This window comes from Leptidea sinapis, chromosome 21, assembly GCF_905404315.1.
Source record: "Leptidea sinapis chromosome 21, ilLepSina1.1, whole genome shotgun sequence".
Classification (NCBI taxonomy): Eukaryota; Metazoa; Arthropoda; class Insecta; order Lepidoptera; family Pieridae; genus Leptidea; species Leptidea sinapis.
This window is the reverse complement of record NC_066285.1, coordinates 7,857,368-7,874,603: the sequence shown is the minus strand read 5'-3', so window position 1 is coordinate 7,874,603 and position 17,236 is coordinate 7,857,368. Positions and strand designations below refer to the sequence as shown.

The window sequence follows — 17,236 nt, the reverse complement described above, 5'->3', positions numbered from 1 at the left end:
TGTTATGGGGCAGTGCGGCTGATATTAATATCATCTTTGTGCTGCAGAAGAGGGCTATAATTCGTGCTATTTATAACCTTGGTCCCAAAGAATCATTAAGAGAAAAACTTAAAGAAATAATATAATAATAATAAGTGATTTTAAATCCTCTTTTGAATAATGCGAACGCCATCTTTCAAAGTGTGTTTGAGTTGTCACTGTGTACGTCACTGTCGGTGACGTGATTGCAGTTAGTTATTATTGTCCATCAGTAGAGCGCTCATTGAGAAGTCGCAGTCGTCTTCAAGCTAGCGCCCGCGCCGGTTGTGCGGATTGATCGACTTAAAACAACATGGTGGATACCAACACCGTGACGCTCGATTTTAAATCTAAATAAATCTCCGAGAAATATATTTGAATTTGAATATCGCTGTTATTAGTTGCACTTTTATCAACGGTAGCTTTAGATGCATTAGCAGTGCATCTAGGAATTAGGGGAAAAATTAAAGACATCCGTCCGACATAACACATTACTCAAGCTTACGTGGGGGCTAGCAATTGAACAAATAGAACTTTATGTCATCCAAAAATATTGATCTTTGATTCTGGTGATTTGATACTTCAAAAAAAAATCCACACATATATAGTTTTTTAGAAATGAAACACAGCAAGAGCACATCTAAAGATCAGGGATATATCATACAGACACCAGAGCCATGAAGCACCCAAGCTTGTCGGGACACCAGGTTATATATATCGCTGAATATATTTTGTTGGTAGCGGGGACTGGTTGGGCCACCGTGGTGTTTCGGTGAAATATAGCCCTAAAAGTAATTCGCGTAAAAATAATAGGTATAACATACAACACTTTTGAAATAAAATTATAGTATAACTTTGTATGCAAACATAAAAAAAGTTATCTTCAGAGATTACTCAAAGGAACGACCCCCAAAGTCGGAAATAGTATGAGCACCCCAAACTTTATAACGACGCCTTGGAGGCTAAACCGTTAAACTTTCCCGGACGGCTGCGAAATGCAGCTCCATCAATAATTTAACAGCCGTGCTACGACTTACTATTAATATAAGTTCTATAAACGGCGATTTCAATGATTCATATTGTGTTGACTAAAATGAAAGAGAGATACTATTATTTCCACCTAAACTGAATTGTAGCTGATATAAGTCCCTGTATCCACGGACGAAAACTTTTAGTACGACTAGAAACAAGTTTAAATGTACTTCATACCCTCCTATCCAGCGCCACTCTAAGCCAAACGGGGACGTAACCTAAGGTCAATTCAAATTTAAATTTCATCCTGAATAAAGGCTACGTCGGCAAGTATAGTATACCACACAGATAGTCAGGCGATTATGTCTTTGCTGTCGTGGTGTTGAATTCTGGAATTCCACAACTACACGTTTTCTGAGGAACTTATTGTCTCCCACAGTCACTTTGTGGAATCAAGTACCGGCTGCAGTTACGCTGTATCGATACGACTCAGGGATCTTGAAGCATAGAGCATTTTTCCACCTTAGAGACACGTCAAGTTTTGCGAATGTCCTTGGGCCGTTGCCTCACCACCACATTCATGTGAGTTTATTGCTCGTTTGCCTTCTCTTATAAAAAACCAGTGATGGCATGAATATATATAATATCAGCAAGGAAAATCTGATATAACAAAAGAAGCCTGTGCAAAAATTAATTTCCTTCGTTACTATTGTGAACCGGCATGAGCCAATCAACAAGTGAGATAGGTTTCATCTCGCAACGAGCACGACGGCTGAGTGCTGCCGCGAACAGACGGATCAATAACACGAGGCCGCGGATTGTTCGCGGGTATTACTGTACGCGATGACAATAGACATGGCTGCATAAAGGATATTCTGTGATCAAACGATACCTAGTACCTACCTACCACGTTTAAAACCGTTAAAGCTCAAGATAGATGGATCGATAAACAGATGGCAAGCAATACACCGCATCTATAAAAGTAACAAACCTGTTTGTTATAAAATGAGAATTTAGATTTAGATTTAAAAAATAAAAACGTTCATTTTCGGAAAACTGTAGCCAATTGTTAGTAAACTTATAATCTAATTGTGTTAGTTATCTAATAATGCCTACTACTCGACTAAGTCGAGTTAGTAAGTTTTTTGTGGGACGATGTATATGCTTTTACAACAAGATCCTAGAAAATGTTCAAAACAAAAAAAATACCGATAGAATTAATAACCTCCTCCTTTTTGAAGGCGGTTAAAAAGTATTACGTTATTCAAAATAATTGTTAAAAAACGTTTGTGTGGTAAGGGTTACTATAACATAAATGACTTTCTTAATGATAACACAGATTGGGAATGGAATGACGGCCCTCAGGCTATTAAATAATAATTTTAATTGTACAATATTACTTTGTAAACATATTTTTTCGATGAAAAAAATTAAGTCTGAGGCATTCATTTTGGAATGGATGGTAGTCTTTGACTTTCAATAAGTGATGTCACATCCTATTTTGAATAAAAATATTTGAATTTGAAAGTAATTATAACTTCGAAGAGACATATTTATTTTTATTAAATGGCCAACGAAAGGAGTCCCCACTCATATAATAGTTACTGCTGCCTACTATTCGGCGGAGTAGAGAAGCCGCTTTTTTACATAGGTAGGTACTAAAGCTAACCTCCGAGTGGGCAAACATAGCTGACCCACTACAAAATCTCCGCATCTCCAACAGTGCTCTGAAGGCGTTGTTATACTGGACCCGCAGGTGCTGTACGATTTATACTCGAGTAGAGCGAGGTGCAGTAGGTACGCTTTAAAAATAGTTATTTTCACTGCTGTCGAGCAACGCACGAATCTGCATGTCATATTCGCTTTAACCCCTAGCGCCCTGCGTTCCCTCTCCATATCTACATTTAAGGTAATTATCGAGCAAACCAACAGTAACAGTATGTATTCAACAAATGCCTTTGCATGTTCTGGAAATAGTAATTCAAAAGTCTGTCGCCATTCGCAACATGATGAAATAGAAAAAAAAAATATCTGCAATAATTATAACCACTTTTTACCACTTTGAAATTGTCTCTCGCGCAAACTAGTCAGTTTAGAAAAACAAAAACCGTGTGGTGTCGTGGGACACCGGATAGGAACGAAGTTCCTTATTATAAAAATATTAATTTTACTGATATACTAAAAAAAATGGGCTGTTTCCACTGAATTCCACTGTTTAAAATAAAAAAAAGTGTATATGTGTATACTTCGGCGTAACAAAACAAATGCTTAAAATTATTTATTCGTCGTGCTATTCTACGTTTGAAGAAAGAACTATATTGTAAAAATCGTGAAATAAATTATTGAATATTAACGAATACGGCTGTATTGGCTTGAATCTTTTGCCTGTCCTAACAATGCACGAAGAAACCAAAAAAATTAATTAATGTCGCAAATGTCACAAAATTTCTGAAAAATTTTTCATTTTTATCCGACTTCAAAAAGGAGGAGGTTATTAATTCGATCGGTATTTTTTTTATGTATGTACATCGATTACTCTGAGATTTATGATCCGATTTACGTAATTATTCTTGTTTGATGTGAAATACATGCCATTTGGTCCCATAAAATTTTTATATAGTTTGGCCCAGTAGTTTTCATTTTATGAACATTTATAATATGAAAATTTTCGTCTACCTGGATGACATAATTGTTTTCTGTGTACGGCTTTTTTGGAATTTTCATTCAGGTTGATTATATATTATTATTAACTGACACTAAAACGTAAAAAATAAAAAAAAACTACGTTTAAAAAAACCGACTTCAAAAACTGAAAAGTATGAAATAACTAAAAAAAGTATTTAATACACCTCTTATGAAAACCTTTACCTTTAATATTAATAAAATACTATTATTTGTATGTGCTACATATTGATAGCTTTGAAGTCGGTGCCAAGCCAAATGTAATAAAGGGACCTACACTCGCCACGCGTGACTTTGAGCGGGATAGGTTAGTCTAAAACAAAACAACCCAATCGGACAGACCCGCGTGGCCAGACAACCTAAATAATTACAGTAAGTAAGCTGTTTATAATATTAAGTTTTATTTTGATTAGGGCGTGGCGCTGACTTAAAACCTATCAATAGGTAGCACATACAAATAATAGTATTTTATTAATATTAAAGGTACAGGTTTGCATAAGAGGTGTATTAAATTAAATTTTTAGTTATTTGACACTTTTCAGTTTTTGAAGTCAGTTTTTTTAAACGTAGTTTTTTTTTGTAGATGTCGTTGTGCGCGGGCAACATAATAGTCAAAAAAGTTTATCTTCAATAACATCAAAAAGGTACTGTAAACGTGTCGTTATGTTTTGCATTTATGTGAATGTAATTTTGCAGTTATAGAACTATTTAAATATGATTTAAATATTCGTTTATTGTATTTTGGTTTGATTTGGCCTTGTTATAAATGCTCTAAATAAATAAAATAAACAATCAATGTAATTTGTCAGAAATGTGTCAAATGTCAATAATTGTTACTTGTCAATTATATTATATACTAGCTGACCCGGCAAACGTTGTTTTGCCATATAAAGTATAATTCACGCGATAGTTTTATAAGTAATAAAATATTGCCTAATATATTATAGCCTGTACATCATTTTGTTCTATTGTCAATTGTTTTTGCAGCGCGCGCAAAAATAGGTTTTCGATTTTACACCTAGTGTTACAAAATAGCAATTTTATTACGGATCCCTAATTTTGAAAAAAAAAACATAGCCTATAGCCTTCCTCGATAAATGGACTACCCAACACTGAAAGATTCATTCAAATCGGACCAGTAGTACCAGAGATTAGCGCGTTCAAACAAACAAACAAACACTGCAGCTTTATAATATTATATATAGTATAGATAAATAATAATCAGCAAGATATTGTCGCGTAGCAACGCTTCGACGTACATGAAGAGAGTTACGTTGCGGACGTTTTTTCTCCATAGATACCCCACACGTATGGGTTTGATGCAAAAAAAATTGAGTTTCAGTTGTAAGGATGGGGTTCACTGAATACATCTACTTACTAAGTTTCAACAGTATAGTTCTTATAGTTACGGAAAAAAGTGGCTGTGACAAACGGACGGACAGCTGTCTGTCCGTCCGTCTGTACAGAAATGACGAATCTATAAGAGTTCTATCTATCTATTATATTTATAAGATATATATTGGGGTTGAGCAGGTTATCAACTGTAAAGTAGAACCAAGCAACCTGAGAGTTGAACAAAGCATACAAGATTTTATGACGATACGTCACTCGAACGGTTAGCTCAGGTGGTTAGAGGACCGGCACGGAACGCCGGAGACGACCTTTGGCGTTCCGTGCCGGGTTCGAGACCCGAATCGTTCATAAAATTATGTTTTTCAAATTGTATTTGTATACTAACCCAGTTACCAACATGATACTAAAATTGAACGCTGGAAATACTAATCCAATAGCAAATAAATAGCAATAGTTTCAATATTATGCAGCAGAGAACCGAGCAAGCAGAGAGAACGAGTGAGTGCAATTAGTACACTTCCGTACACGGAATTCAAAGGCTTTTAGCTTTGTGTATGCATTGTTCAAATTTTAATATAACACACGAATATTGTATGTAGTCTCTAGCATTCTATGATAAAAATCGCTAAAAAGGCATAAAAGGCATTTATTTTCTCAAAATTTATTCCTTTAGAATTATTTTTGATGTCATTTCTAATATATTAGACACTATTACCGCTTCGAAAACAAATAGCGCTCTGAGAGAGAAGAGGCGGCTCAAGAAACTCAGCATTTTTCTTGCGCTCTTTTTAATCAAATAAACAAAATCGTACTGTCAATGCTATTGCTATAAAATAATCATAATCTAGTCCCAGGCAGTCGGATCACTTGGATATTCAGCTGTGGAGTAGTAGGACTTACGACAGAGCCATTTTTTAATAAAACATTCATATTTATTTATAGATAATGTCTGCACAGTGGCTGGTACTTTATTATAAAAGTGTATGGTTTTTTGATCAAAAAGGCGATGAAATAACTAAATTAACATAGGTGTACGAGGGCGGCACTGAAAATTTCGGGAATCACAGAAGGAAGTGACACAAAATTACTATTTAAAAATGTATTTATTGCTTTTCGAAGTATTCTCCGCGAAATATGACACATTTTTCCATACGATGGAACCAATCATTGAAGCAACCATTCCATTCGAAAGTTGGGGTCTCCAAAATGGCCGTTTTGTAGGCGTCCACAGCTTCTTCAGGTGATGAAAATCGGGTTCGTACGCGTATATCCAGGATTCGTCACCTGATACGATGTTGTATACAGCATTTGAGGATCCTGCGTGGAATCTTTCGAGAGTTCTGACGCACCAAGTAACGCGAGCCGCTTTTTGCTCTTCACAGAGCAAATGCGGTATCCATCAGGAAAACAACTTTTTACACCTAATTGTTCATGCAAGATTATTTGTATTTGACTCATGCCAATGTCTAAAGTTGCCTGAATTTCGCGGTATGTCACATGTCGATCTTCCTCAATCAGCTTACGCACAGCATCAACGTTTTGTTGACTGCAGTTTTTGGACGACCTTGACGGGAATCATCACTGAGCTTCACACGTCCACGTCGAAATTCAGCAAACCAGCGATAAATTGTGGTTTTGGATGGGGCTTCATCACCAAATGCAGATATCATCCGGTCAACACACTGTTTTTGTGTTAAACCACTTCGAAAGTCATAATAAATCATCGCTCTAGAATTTTCTCGAGTCAATTCCATTTTCTCAACGACTAAACAAGTTTGAAAAGACCGAGAATCTTTTTTTAAATAAATAAATGGTATTCGATTTTTAAAACCAAGGAGTTTTCAATTAAATAGATTTTAATATGACAGGTACAGTGGAAATATTCCATTCCCGATACTTTTAGTGCAGCCTATGTAATGTATTATTTATATAATATAGTATGACTATACTAATATTATAAAGAGGAAAGATTTGATTGTTTGTTTGTTTGCATTGAATAGGCTCCGCAACTACCGAACCGAGTTGGGAAGCTACATTGTCCCCGAGTGTTATAGGCTATATTACATTTTCAAAAAATTAGGGATCCCTACTAAAAGTCCAGTAATGTAACCCAAGGTGTAAAAATACGTACGCGGACGACGTCGCTGGGTATCGGCTATATTTATATATATCGTGTGGTGTGAATTTACACTTCAGGTACAGTCATGGCATATACTTAAGTATGTGTAAATGCTAATAAAGAGTAAATCTTCCCCTTCGTGTGTACGAGGCTTCAGTGTGAAGTGCAGGATGACGCCGCAAGGCGTTGACTCAACACAAAGCCAGGCCACAGTCTAGACTCTAGAGTCTAGACTTAGATAGAATAGAATATATTAGATCACCTGATCGTACGATACCAATTTTGATTTGACCAAGTTATTGCCAACATTAAAACACCCAATGTCGTAATAACTATTACATCACCCAAACAAATATTGTAATGAAATTCAGTACACCATTATATCATCCGTTTTCATAATAACACTCCTTTGGATGATATTATGGTTACTAGGAATGGCTTTTTTAATGTTGGCAGGAAGCTACTGTTTCAGAATCTTTTATAGAGGATTCATTTAATGGGTGTAGATAAAGTCATGTATACAACTGTTGATAATTAAGTATTAAAACACTCATACTGATACTATTATCGTTATGTGCGTTAGTTAGTGGTTTAATATTTAAAATTACTAACGCGTGGATGATTGTTTACGACCTGTCAATCAAAATCGTTAGCAATAACAATACGCTTACCTTTTCTATCTTCCTGTATCTCCTTTAGAGATGTTCTTCTGTCACGCTCTGTCTATATTATGATATGATGCATTGCTATGGCTCATAAGTGTTCAATTCAAATAAACGGCGCACATTTTAATGGCACGTGCTATAGCGATAACGCCGGTGAAATTGAGTTCTCGTAGTACAACCACAGAATATGTAATAGTAAAAGTAGTACAACTCCTGCGCTTGAGAACAGTGACAGGGTCTTGATTGTTGATTTTAAATGTACTATGACGGCACTTCTATAATTGCTGTGCCCACATCAAGGTTGGATTATTACTATGCAGCAGTAATAATCCAGCTGCCCTCAAATCTATTTCTGGCATATTGTTGTGTTTATACTCTATGTTCCGGTTTTAAAATTTATTTCATGAATAGTTTTTTTTTTTTATTTATTTACAATTGCTTCGGTGTTTTCGTAAAATAACGAGTTATGAACGCACCTCCATTTGACAGGAGTACAGAGTACATTTTTTTAATTCGTTCTTGCGAAGAGGCTATAGCCCCTTACGAGGCAGTAAGTAGTAGTCTTTAGTATTTTCATTTTCGGTATTTGTTTTACAAAAAATTCCAATAAAGTATTACGTCTCATCTTTCATCAATTAAATTTTCCTTGTCTGTATGTTTTCACTCTTTTTTAAGTTATTAACTACACGATTCACTTTCCGCTAAGGAAGTAGCAACTTTTTTTGAATCGCTCACTTTGACACATAAGCTATCCAGTTTAGGTTGAAATATTGCCTGGTACCATGGTACGAATGAATGAACTAACTAAATCGATTTGCGATTCAGTTTCCTACTTGATTTGACGTCAACCTAAATTCGATCGCTTAAATGATGTCGTGGTATGATATAGCAAAGCAGTTCATGTTAGTTCGTCAAATGAATCGCAATAAGAGTTCATGGTAGGCCCACAGGTGAGTAACTCTCTATAGAGCTGTATATATTTTATAGTAGCGGCAAAGAATATATAATAGTACACGTACAGAAGTCTCACTCGGCAAAATCAATTAAAGAAATAGGAACTCTTGCTCTGCCCCAAAAGATTTCACTTCGTAATGACCACGACCGCTCTGTCAAGAGAAGAACGAAAAAGAAGTCAGCTCAGTATATAGTGTCAGGCAATAATGGCGTGTACTCACGAGTGTGACAGAGTTGTTGTTCTGCTGCAACCACCGCAGGATCGCGCTGGCTGTGGTGAAGTCAGGTCGTGGTGGCGGCGGCACCGCATGCTGGAGGGACAGCGCCAGTTGCTGGGCTAACTCCAATGCCCGGGCTCGAGCAGCACGTCCAGGTACTGTGCCGCCAGCCTCTACACATACAAATAAAGGCATATTATACATTCAGAATTGACGATCCCTATAGCCCAGTGGTTAGTGACCCTGCCTACTGAGCTAGAGGTCCCGGGTTCGAATCCCGGTAGGTGCAATAACTTATATGATGAATATGAATGATTGTTTCCGAGTCATGGATGTTTATATGTATTTAAGTATGTTTAATTAAATATATCGTTGTTTTGCACCCAGTCAGAACTCAAAGCCAACGGGTTCTTGAAGCTTTTTAGGCATTTAAATGTTTTTTAAAACATCAAATAAAATACGTCAACACGGCGATTCTATTTGGCTAAGGATTTCTAAAGGATTATTTAACTTCGATGGTAATTCATGTTCTCCCACAATGGCTCCTATTAGTGTAGGGCGCTCTGCATCTGTTCAGGATGTGATGTCTATAGCTGACAGAATTTATATCAAGTCTGCAATAACCAGTTATTGTGATGGAAACTATTTTTATCAAGTCGCTGTTTAAAGAGCATCTGCAAGCACAACTGACTATCGACAAAATTAACCCACCTTAATGTCCTTTTCCTACAACCATAATAAACAAGTAGGTCGAAATTAGCTTGAACATACATTTCCAAAAGAATTATTACCATTTTACTAAACACTGACAGTCCACCAATTGTTATACAATCTTTTCGCGCAAATATAAACCTAACTGTTTTAAATAATTAAGAGCAGAAAGGCTCATGAATCAATTATGTCGATGGGACTATATGTAGCTATCGGATGAGTATATGTAAGCCAAGCAACGAAATTATGTGACCGTGTTTTAAGGAACAGTATGGAAACTAAGCCTAGTTGATAAAATACTTACCTACACTCCAATGAAGCAATTTTTCATGACAACCCTTGTCATGAAAATTTTTAACTGACTTCAAAAAAGGAAGAGGCAATTCGACTGTATTTTTGGAACGAATTTCCTTGCCGGCAAAAATCGTCCGAAACGTAATAAAAATCGTAATATATATATAAAATATATTGTGAAATAACATTTATTGGATGTTTTTTGGAAATACTTTGTTTTTAATATTTTTTAAGTACAACATTTTGTTGAATGTTTTTCTTGGAAATATTCTTTTGGACAAATTTTTTTATATTTCTCTTTGACTCTCTCGAAAGGATCTTTTCGAGATCCAAGATGGCGAATGTGACATTTTCAATGAAAGCAAATATGGATATCATTTTCGAGGTTTAAGTGCGTGTTAATTAAGAATATGACATCTATTTTGAGATCCAAGATGGAGGATGTGACTTTTTCAATAAAATCAATATGGGTATCATTTTCGGGGTTTTCGGGAGTGTCGAATGCGAATAAGACATATATTTTGCGATCCAAGATGGCGGATGAGACTTTTTCAATCAAAACAATATATGTATCATTTTCGGGAGTGAATTCATTTAGATTGTATAGATTAATAGAACTAGATATTAATATTTTTATATAAAAGGAACTTCGTTCGTCTCTGGTGTCCCACGAGACCACAAGGTTTGTACATATTTTTTTTGTAAATCAGGTAGATGAAGAGATGGTTATGAAAAAGTTTGAAGCTTTTTGCGTTGGGTTTCCGTTAGAATATCCATAGCATTAAAATGTTCTTCACAAACGATATATTTTTGAGACGGTGCTTTTATTAACTCTATGAGACATCAAACGACACCCATACAGCACTATCGGCTTCAGCACCCACGAAAACCATGATAACGACCCATGACGAAAAAGTTTATGACCTCTTACAGCCGGCATCTTGGATTTTTGTCAAATATAACAACACTATCAGTTTGAGCAACCTCGAAAACCATGAAAACGACACCTATGACGAAAACGTTGATAATTTTTTGGAGCCGCCATCTTGGATTTACATTTTGACAGCACTATCAGTTTGAGCAATCTCGAAAACCATGACGACGATACCCATGACGACGATACCCATGACGAAAAAATTTATGATCTCTTGCAGCTGCCATCTTGAATTTACATTTGACAGCACTATAAGTTTGAGCAACCTCGAAAACCATGAAAACGACACCCATGACGAAAACGTTGATAACTTTTTGGAGCCGCCATCTTGGATTTACATTTTGACAGCACTATCAGTTTGAGATAACGACACCCATGATCAAGGGCTGTTTGAAATAATTTGTTACGGGCCCCACGCTTGCTTAATACTGCACTGCATATGAGTTTACCACGTAGCTGTTTCTCGTTATGTAATTTGTAAGATTATAATATTTAGAACTTGCTAGTTTTATTGTATAGTCCTTTTGTTATATATTTGTTTCTTATAAGTAAACATGGCTCAACATTTATTATTTATTTATTTATTAGGTCAATAGAAGAAGACAGAGTGAGAACTAGCAATGCTTTAAGTTAGCGAACTATTATGAATAACGGGGAAAGCAGATAAAGTAAAAATAGAAATATGGACACAAGGATGTCTCCTTAAACATTTCATTAAGTACACTTACTATTTAAATTTACACTTAAATCACACTTAGTTGCAGACAACCAGTTAATAAATAAATGTAACATAATGCAGTTGTAGACATTGTTACAATTTAGAAGAAATTTTGTGATTTCTAACTCTCTATTTGTGACAGGACATGTAGGTTGTTGCAGTACGTACTACACGTCTTTACATTTGAATACAGGAAAATGTTAGTACAACATAATGTTCAGTAAATAAATTGTTAATTCACTCACAGCGACGAAACTTGCTGCTAATGAAGTTTCAATCAGAACTGTCACAAGTAATTTAACCAAAGTTGTCAATGACAAAATTGTGTTCTACATTTACTATGAAATTGATGTTTCAGATTATTTTCACTCTTATTTATTGATAATATAATATGTTAGGGTAAATTTACCTACTCCTTATAATATGTATTCTTTTTTTTATGGAAAAGGAGGACAAACGAGCGTACGGGTCACCTGGTGTTAAGTGATCACCACCGCCGACATTCTCTTGCAACACCAGAGGAATCACAGGAGCGTTGCCGGAATTTAAGGAAGGTGTACGCGCTTTTTTTGAGGGTACCCATGTCGTATCGTCCCGAAAACACTGCACAAGGTAGTTCATTCCACAGCTTTGTAGTACGTGGAAGAAAGCTCCTTGAAAACCGCACTGTGGAGGGCACATATCCAGATGGTGAACTTGTGGCGTGTCATGCGAAGGTGGAATTCGGCAGGAATCAAGTGAAACAGCTTTTCGGAACACTCCCCGTGATAAATGCGGTAGAAGAAACACAATGAAGCGATTCCATAATTAACTAAGTCAACTAAATTAATTAATTACAATTCAATAAACAGTAGCAGGTAATATTCAAAAGTCATAACGAATTAGAGAGAAGATAACACTATAAAATATATAGATTATGATATTATCTCTACAACACTCATCGTCTAACCGTTTCGAAGATATGCCGGAACTAAAAAACAGACAGATATAGAAATCTTCAATTTAATTGTATATATATTTGATATATAATATAATAAGCACAAATTTGATACAAACTGCGACAGTCATAATGTTAACACGTGGAACAAACAAACTTGTTATGCCTACTACTCAGTTAAGTCGAGTTAGGAAGTCTTTTATTGGGCGATGTTTTATAACAAGATTCCAGAAATATAGATAAAAGAAATTCATAAGAATTGTTAAAAAACGTTTGTGTGGTAAAGGTTACTATAACATAAATTATTTTCTTAATGAGACCACAGACTGAGAATATAGCGAAGCCCTCAGGCTATTTATTATAAATTTTAGTGTACGGTATACTACAGATATTGTAACTAAGAAAAAATTATGCCCGCTGAGTTGCTTGCGCCCGTTCTTCTCATGTCTGAGGCACACTACTTCGAATGGGCGGTAGTTTTATGACGTTCAATAAGTGAGTTTAAATCCTATTTTCAATAAAATTATTTGAATTTTAATTGTTTCATGCCAGTTTTTCCCCATTGTATAAAATTGTCTAGAACACATTTTTTGGTTATCTTTCTAGATATTACGAAGACTATTTATAAGACAGGCATGTGATTATCTTTAAAATTCACTCACCGATGTCGAGGAAGCGGCTTGAACCCTGCAAAGCACTCGAATTCCAACATACGACCGGCCAGCGACTGATGAATATTGATCAAGTATTTTTAATTAAAACCCAACCTGTAGTTACCTTTAGCCTTAACTACGACACATATACGATATAGGTATAAGCTTAAATCTCACAAGATATTCCGTACTCGTACACCACCTTATTTGTTCCACAGATTGGAGTTCTCACGACGCCAGGTGCGTATGGCTACACGTTTGGTTTGCCCAAAACAACTGCATTTCGTAGCAGCTTTCGGTATGCTTCCACGAAGTGTTGGAATAATATTCCGCCTCCCATACGGGACTGCGTTAGTTTACGGCTATTTTCTATTAATTAAAATACAAGGAATATCTTATTAATGTCCAAAAATCAATTTAAAATATTTAAAAAATTAGTTTGTTTTGTGTGGCAATGGAATGTTTAAATCAAGTTTAATTGTTTTTATTTGTCGTTAGTTTTAATTTTAGATCCGAGTTTCACTATTTTTTGTGCTTTGTGCTCATAAAGAATTAATAGTTTGTACACCTTCGTGTGACAGGACTGTGCGTTAGTAGCGCTCTCTTGGTTTCCACGGAAGACCAGCGTTGTGGATTCTTTCGAAACCACAACTATGCTGAGTTGGGGGCCCATTGGCGTCATTAGATCATAATTAGATTAGTATAACTTTAAGAACTATTATCAGAATGTATAATGACGTCAATAAACATTTTTTCTTTCTTTCTTTCATATTTAGAATATTAATATTAAATATTTTAAGAAGAAATCCTGCCTATGACGTATCGTTATTATTTTTTTTTTTATTATATTATTGGAATAGGAGGACAAACGAGCGTACGGGTCACCTGGTGTTAAGTGATCACCGCCGCCCACACTCTCCTGCAACACCAGAGGAATCACAAGAGCGTTGCCGGCCTTTAAGGAGGGTGTACGCGCTTTTCTTGAAGGTACCCATGTCGTATCGTCCCGGAAACACCGCACAAGGAAGCTCATTCCACAGCTTCGTGATACGAGGAAGAAAGCTCCTTGAAAACCGCACTGTGGAGGACCGCCACACATCCAGATGGTGGGGATGATATCGTAACTTGTGGCGTGTCGTGCGAAGATGAAATTCGGCGGCAGGAATCAGGTTGAACAGCTCTTCGGAACACTTCTCGTGATAAATGCGGTAGAAGACACACAATGAAGCGACGTCTCTACGCAACGCCAAGTGATCCAGCCGTTCACAGAGTACTGGGTCCCCGACAATTCGAGCTGCTCTGCGTCAAATGGATCGAGCTGATACTGGGGTGCGCCAGACCAGAGATGACAGCAATACTCTATGTGAGGCCGGACCGGCGCTTTGTAGAGCGCTAGAATGTGGGCCGGCTTGAAGTATTGCCGTGCTCTATTTATGACGCCCAGTTTCTTTGAAGCCAGTTTGGCTTTGCCCTCCAGATGGCCACGGAATTGGCAATTGCTCGAGATTTCGAGACCCAGTATTCCGATACTAGGCGAGGCTTTAAGGGAAGTGTTCTCGAAGAGCGGTGATACGGCAAATGGGGTTTTTTTAGTGGTAAACGCGCAAACTTGAGTCTTCTGGGGGTTAAATTGGACAAGGTTCAACTTACCCCATTCCGCGACCTTCTCGAGAGAGGACTCGATAGAAGACACAGGTTTCTCCCGGCACTGGTCGATGTTTTCCCGAGAGAGACCTGCATGGCCCGTGTATACGGCATCACCAGTGCTGTCGTCTGCATAGCAATGCATGTTGGCGGTGTCCAACATATCATTGATATGCAGAAGAAACAGCGTGGGAGATAGCACACAGCCTTGGGGCACTCCAGCGTTCACGGGCTTGGGATTCGATCAATAACCGTCGATAACGACCTGTATGCTGCGCCCAGTGAGAAAGCTGGAGGTCCACTTGCATAAGCTCTCGGGAAGCCCAAATGATGGAAGTTTTGCGAGGAGCGCCTTGTGCCATACACGATCAAAGGCCTTCGCTATATCCAGACAAACTGCCAGGCCTTCCCCCTTGCTTTCAATAGCCGCCGCCCATCTATGTGTTAGGTATACCAGAAGATCGCCAGTCGACCGACTATGGCGAAAGCCGTACTGCCGGTCGTTGATCAACTGGTGACCCTCAAGGTATACCAAGAGCTGGCGGTTAATTATGCTCTCCATGATTTTGGAGAGTAGGGAGGTAATAGCAATAGGCCTGTAGTTTGCCGGATCCAAACTGTCTCCTTTTTTTGGGATCGGATGGACAAGGGCTGACTTCCATGAATCAGGGACTACGCCTTTTGAATAAGAGTGCCAGAATAAACGCGTTAGCACCGGCGTCAACTCAGGGGCACACGTTCTAAGCACTATTGGAGAAATGCCATCCGGCCCGCTCGACTTCCTGACGTCCAACAAAAACAGAGCTCGCCTAACAGTTTTCTGTCGGAACTGTACTTCAGGCATAGAGCTCTGACACCGCGGGATGGTCGGCGGTGTTTTTCCGTTATCGTCAAGAGTCGAGTTGGAAGCAAAAAGAGTGCACAGGAGATCGGCTTTCTCTTTTGCCGTATGGGCCAGGGTGTCATTCCTCATGTGCAACGGCGGCATGGACGGCTGGTTGAAGTTACCAAGAGCAGCTTTCGACAACGACCAGAACTTGCGTGTTCCGGTCGGGTAACTGGAAAGCTGCTTGCCAATTTTGACGACGTGCTTCGATTTCGCACGGGCGATTTGCCGCTTAAAAAATCTGGAGGCACGGTTATATTTCCTCTTCAGAATTTTGCAGTTCGGATCCTTTGAGCCCAGCGCCGCGACCCAAGTTCGATACGCCTGTTTTTTGCAGTCAGATGCTGCTTTAACTGACGCATCGAACCAGGGCTGTGATCTGCCACCGATCGGTAATACAGAGCTTGGTATAAAAATATCCATGCCCTGCAGTATCACATCGGCTACTGCAACGGCGCAGGCACTAGGATCATCCGAAGGGAAACAAACCCTGCCCCAAGGGTAGGATGCAAAAAAGGAACGCATCCTATCCCAATCTGCTGACTTGTAGTGCCAAACGCGGCGGGTCGCTGGTGGTCTGCGACGTTGGCGTCGGATAGGCACTACACTCCTGACCAGGCAATGGTCGGACGTTCCGAGAGGGGCGTCGACAGAGACCTGGTAACCATCGGGATGTGTAGTCAGCAGAAGATCTAATAAGGACGGCATGTGGCTATCCACATCCGGGAACCGCGTCGGCGACTCAACCAATTGGGACAGACCATACGCCAATGCAAAATTATGCACAGATCGCCCTGCGTAGTCTGTGGTACGTGATCCAAGCCATTCAGCATTGTGCCCGTTGAAATCACCCAAGACTACGATTTCAGCGGAGGGGATCTGAGCAAGCACGTCATCAAATGCCGCTTGAACGCAGCCCATGAGGTGATCCGTTTCTGCGTTACCACTATCGGACCTGTAGACACACGCATAGATGCGGACGCGGTCCTCTAAATCTACGCGGAGCCAGAGAGTAGACAGGCCCCTACCCTCAAAATTGCCGAGACGGCGACAGTAGATATCCTCCCTAACGTACACACATACCCCGGCATGAGGCATGAAATTATGCTCAATTTTGTACCCGGGGTACGTTAAATATGACGTATCGCTAGGTCGAGATATCTGTGTCTCCGTAAGAAAACACAAGGCCGGCTGCGCCGTCTCAAGGTGGTGGTGGACGGCGTTTAAGTTGGAGTGAATTCCCCGGATGTTACAAAAGTCCACATTAAGCGTGGAGCGGGGTGCCGTGGTGCTGCTGCCCTGTTTGTCCTGTGACATACGCGGTACTGTGCCCTCCGCAGAATACGAGGGGCAGCCCGAGCGCGAATGCTCGGGGAGGGATTCTCCGGCTCTACAAGAGCCGGTACCCTCCTGGGGTAATTTCTTTTTTAGGACCGCTCTCAAATTTTGTTGGGGGGGGGGGGGGGGGGAAGGACGGA

The 17,236-nt window shown here is 38.7% G+C and overlaps 1 protein-coding gene across 2 annotated transcripts in view; it reads right to left on the bottom strand.

Moving 5' to 3' along the window:
- The window catches only part of LOC126970445 (liprin-beta-1), a 91,500-nt gene that overhangs the window by 57,526 nt on the left and 16,738 nt on the right, over positions 1 to 17,236 (bottom strand). For both annotated transcript variants that reach the window (XM_050816337.1, XM_050816338.1), the window contains one exon: positions 8,985 to 9,154. In XM_050816337.1, the coding sequence (XP_050672294.1) occupies positions 8,985 to 9,154 (170 nt within the window). The remainder of the gene's footprint in view (positions 1 to 8,984; positions 9,155 to 17,236) is intronic.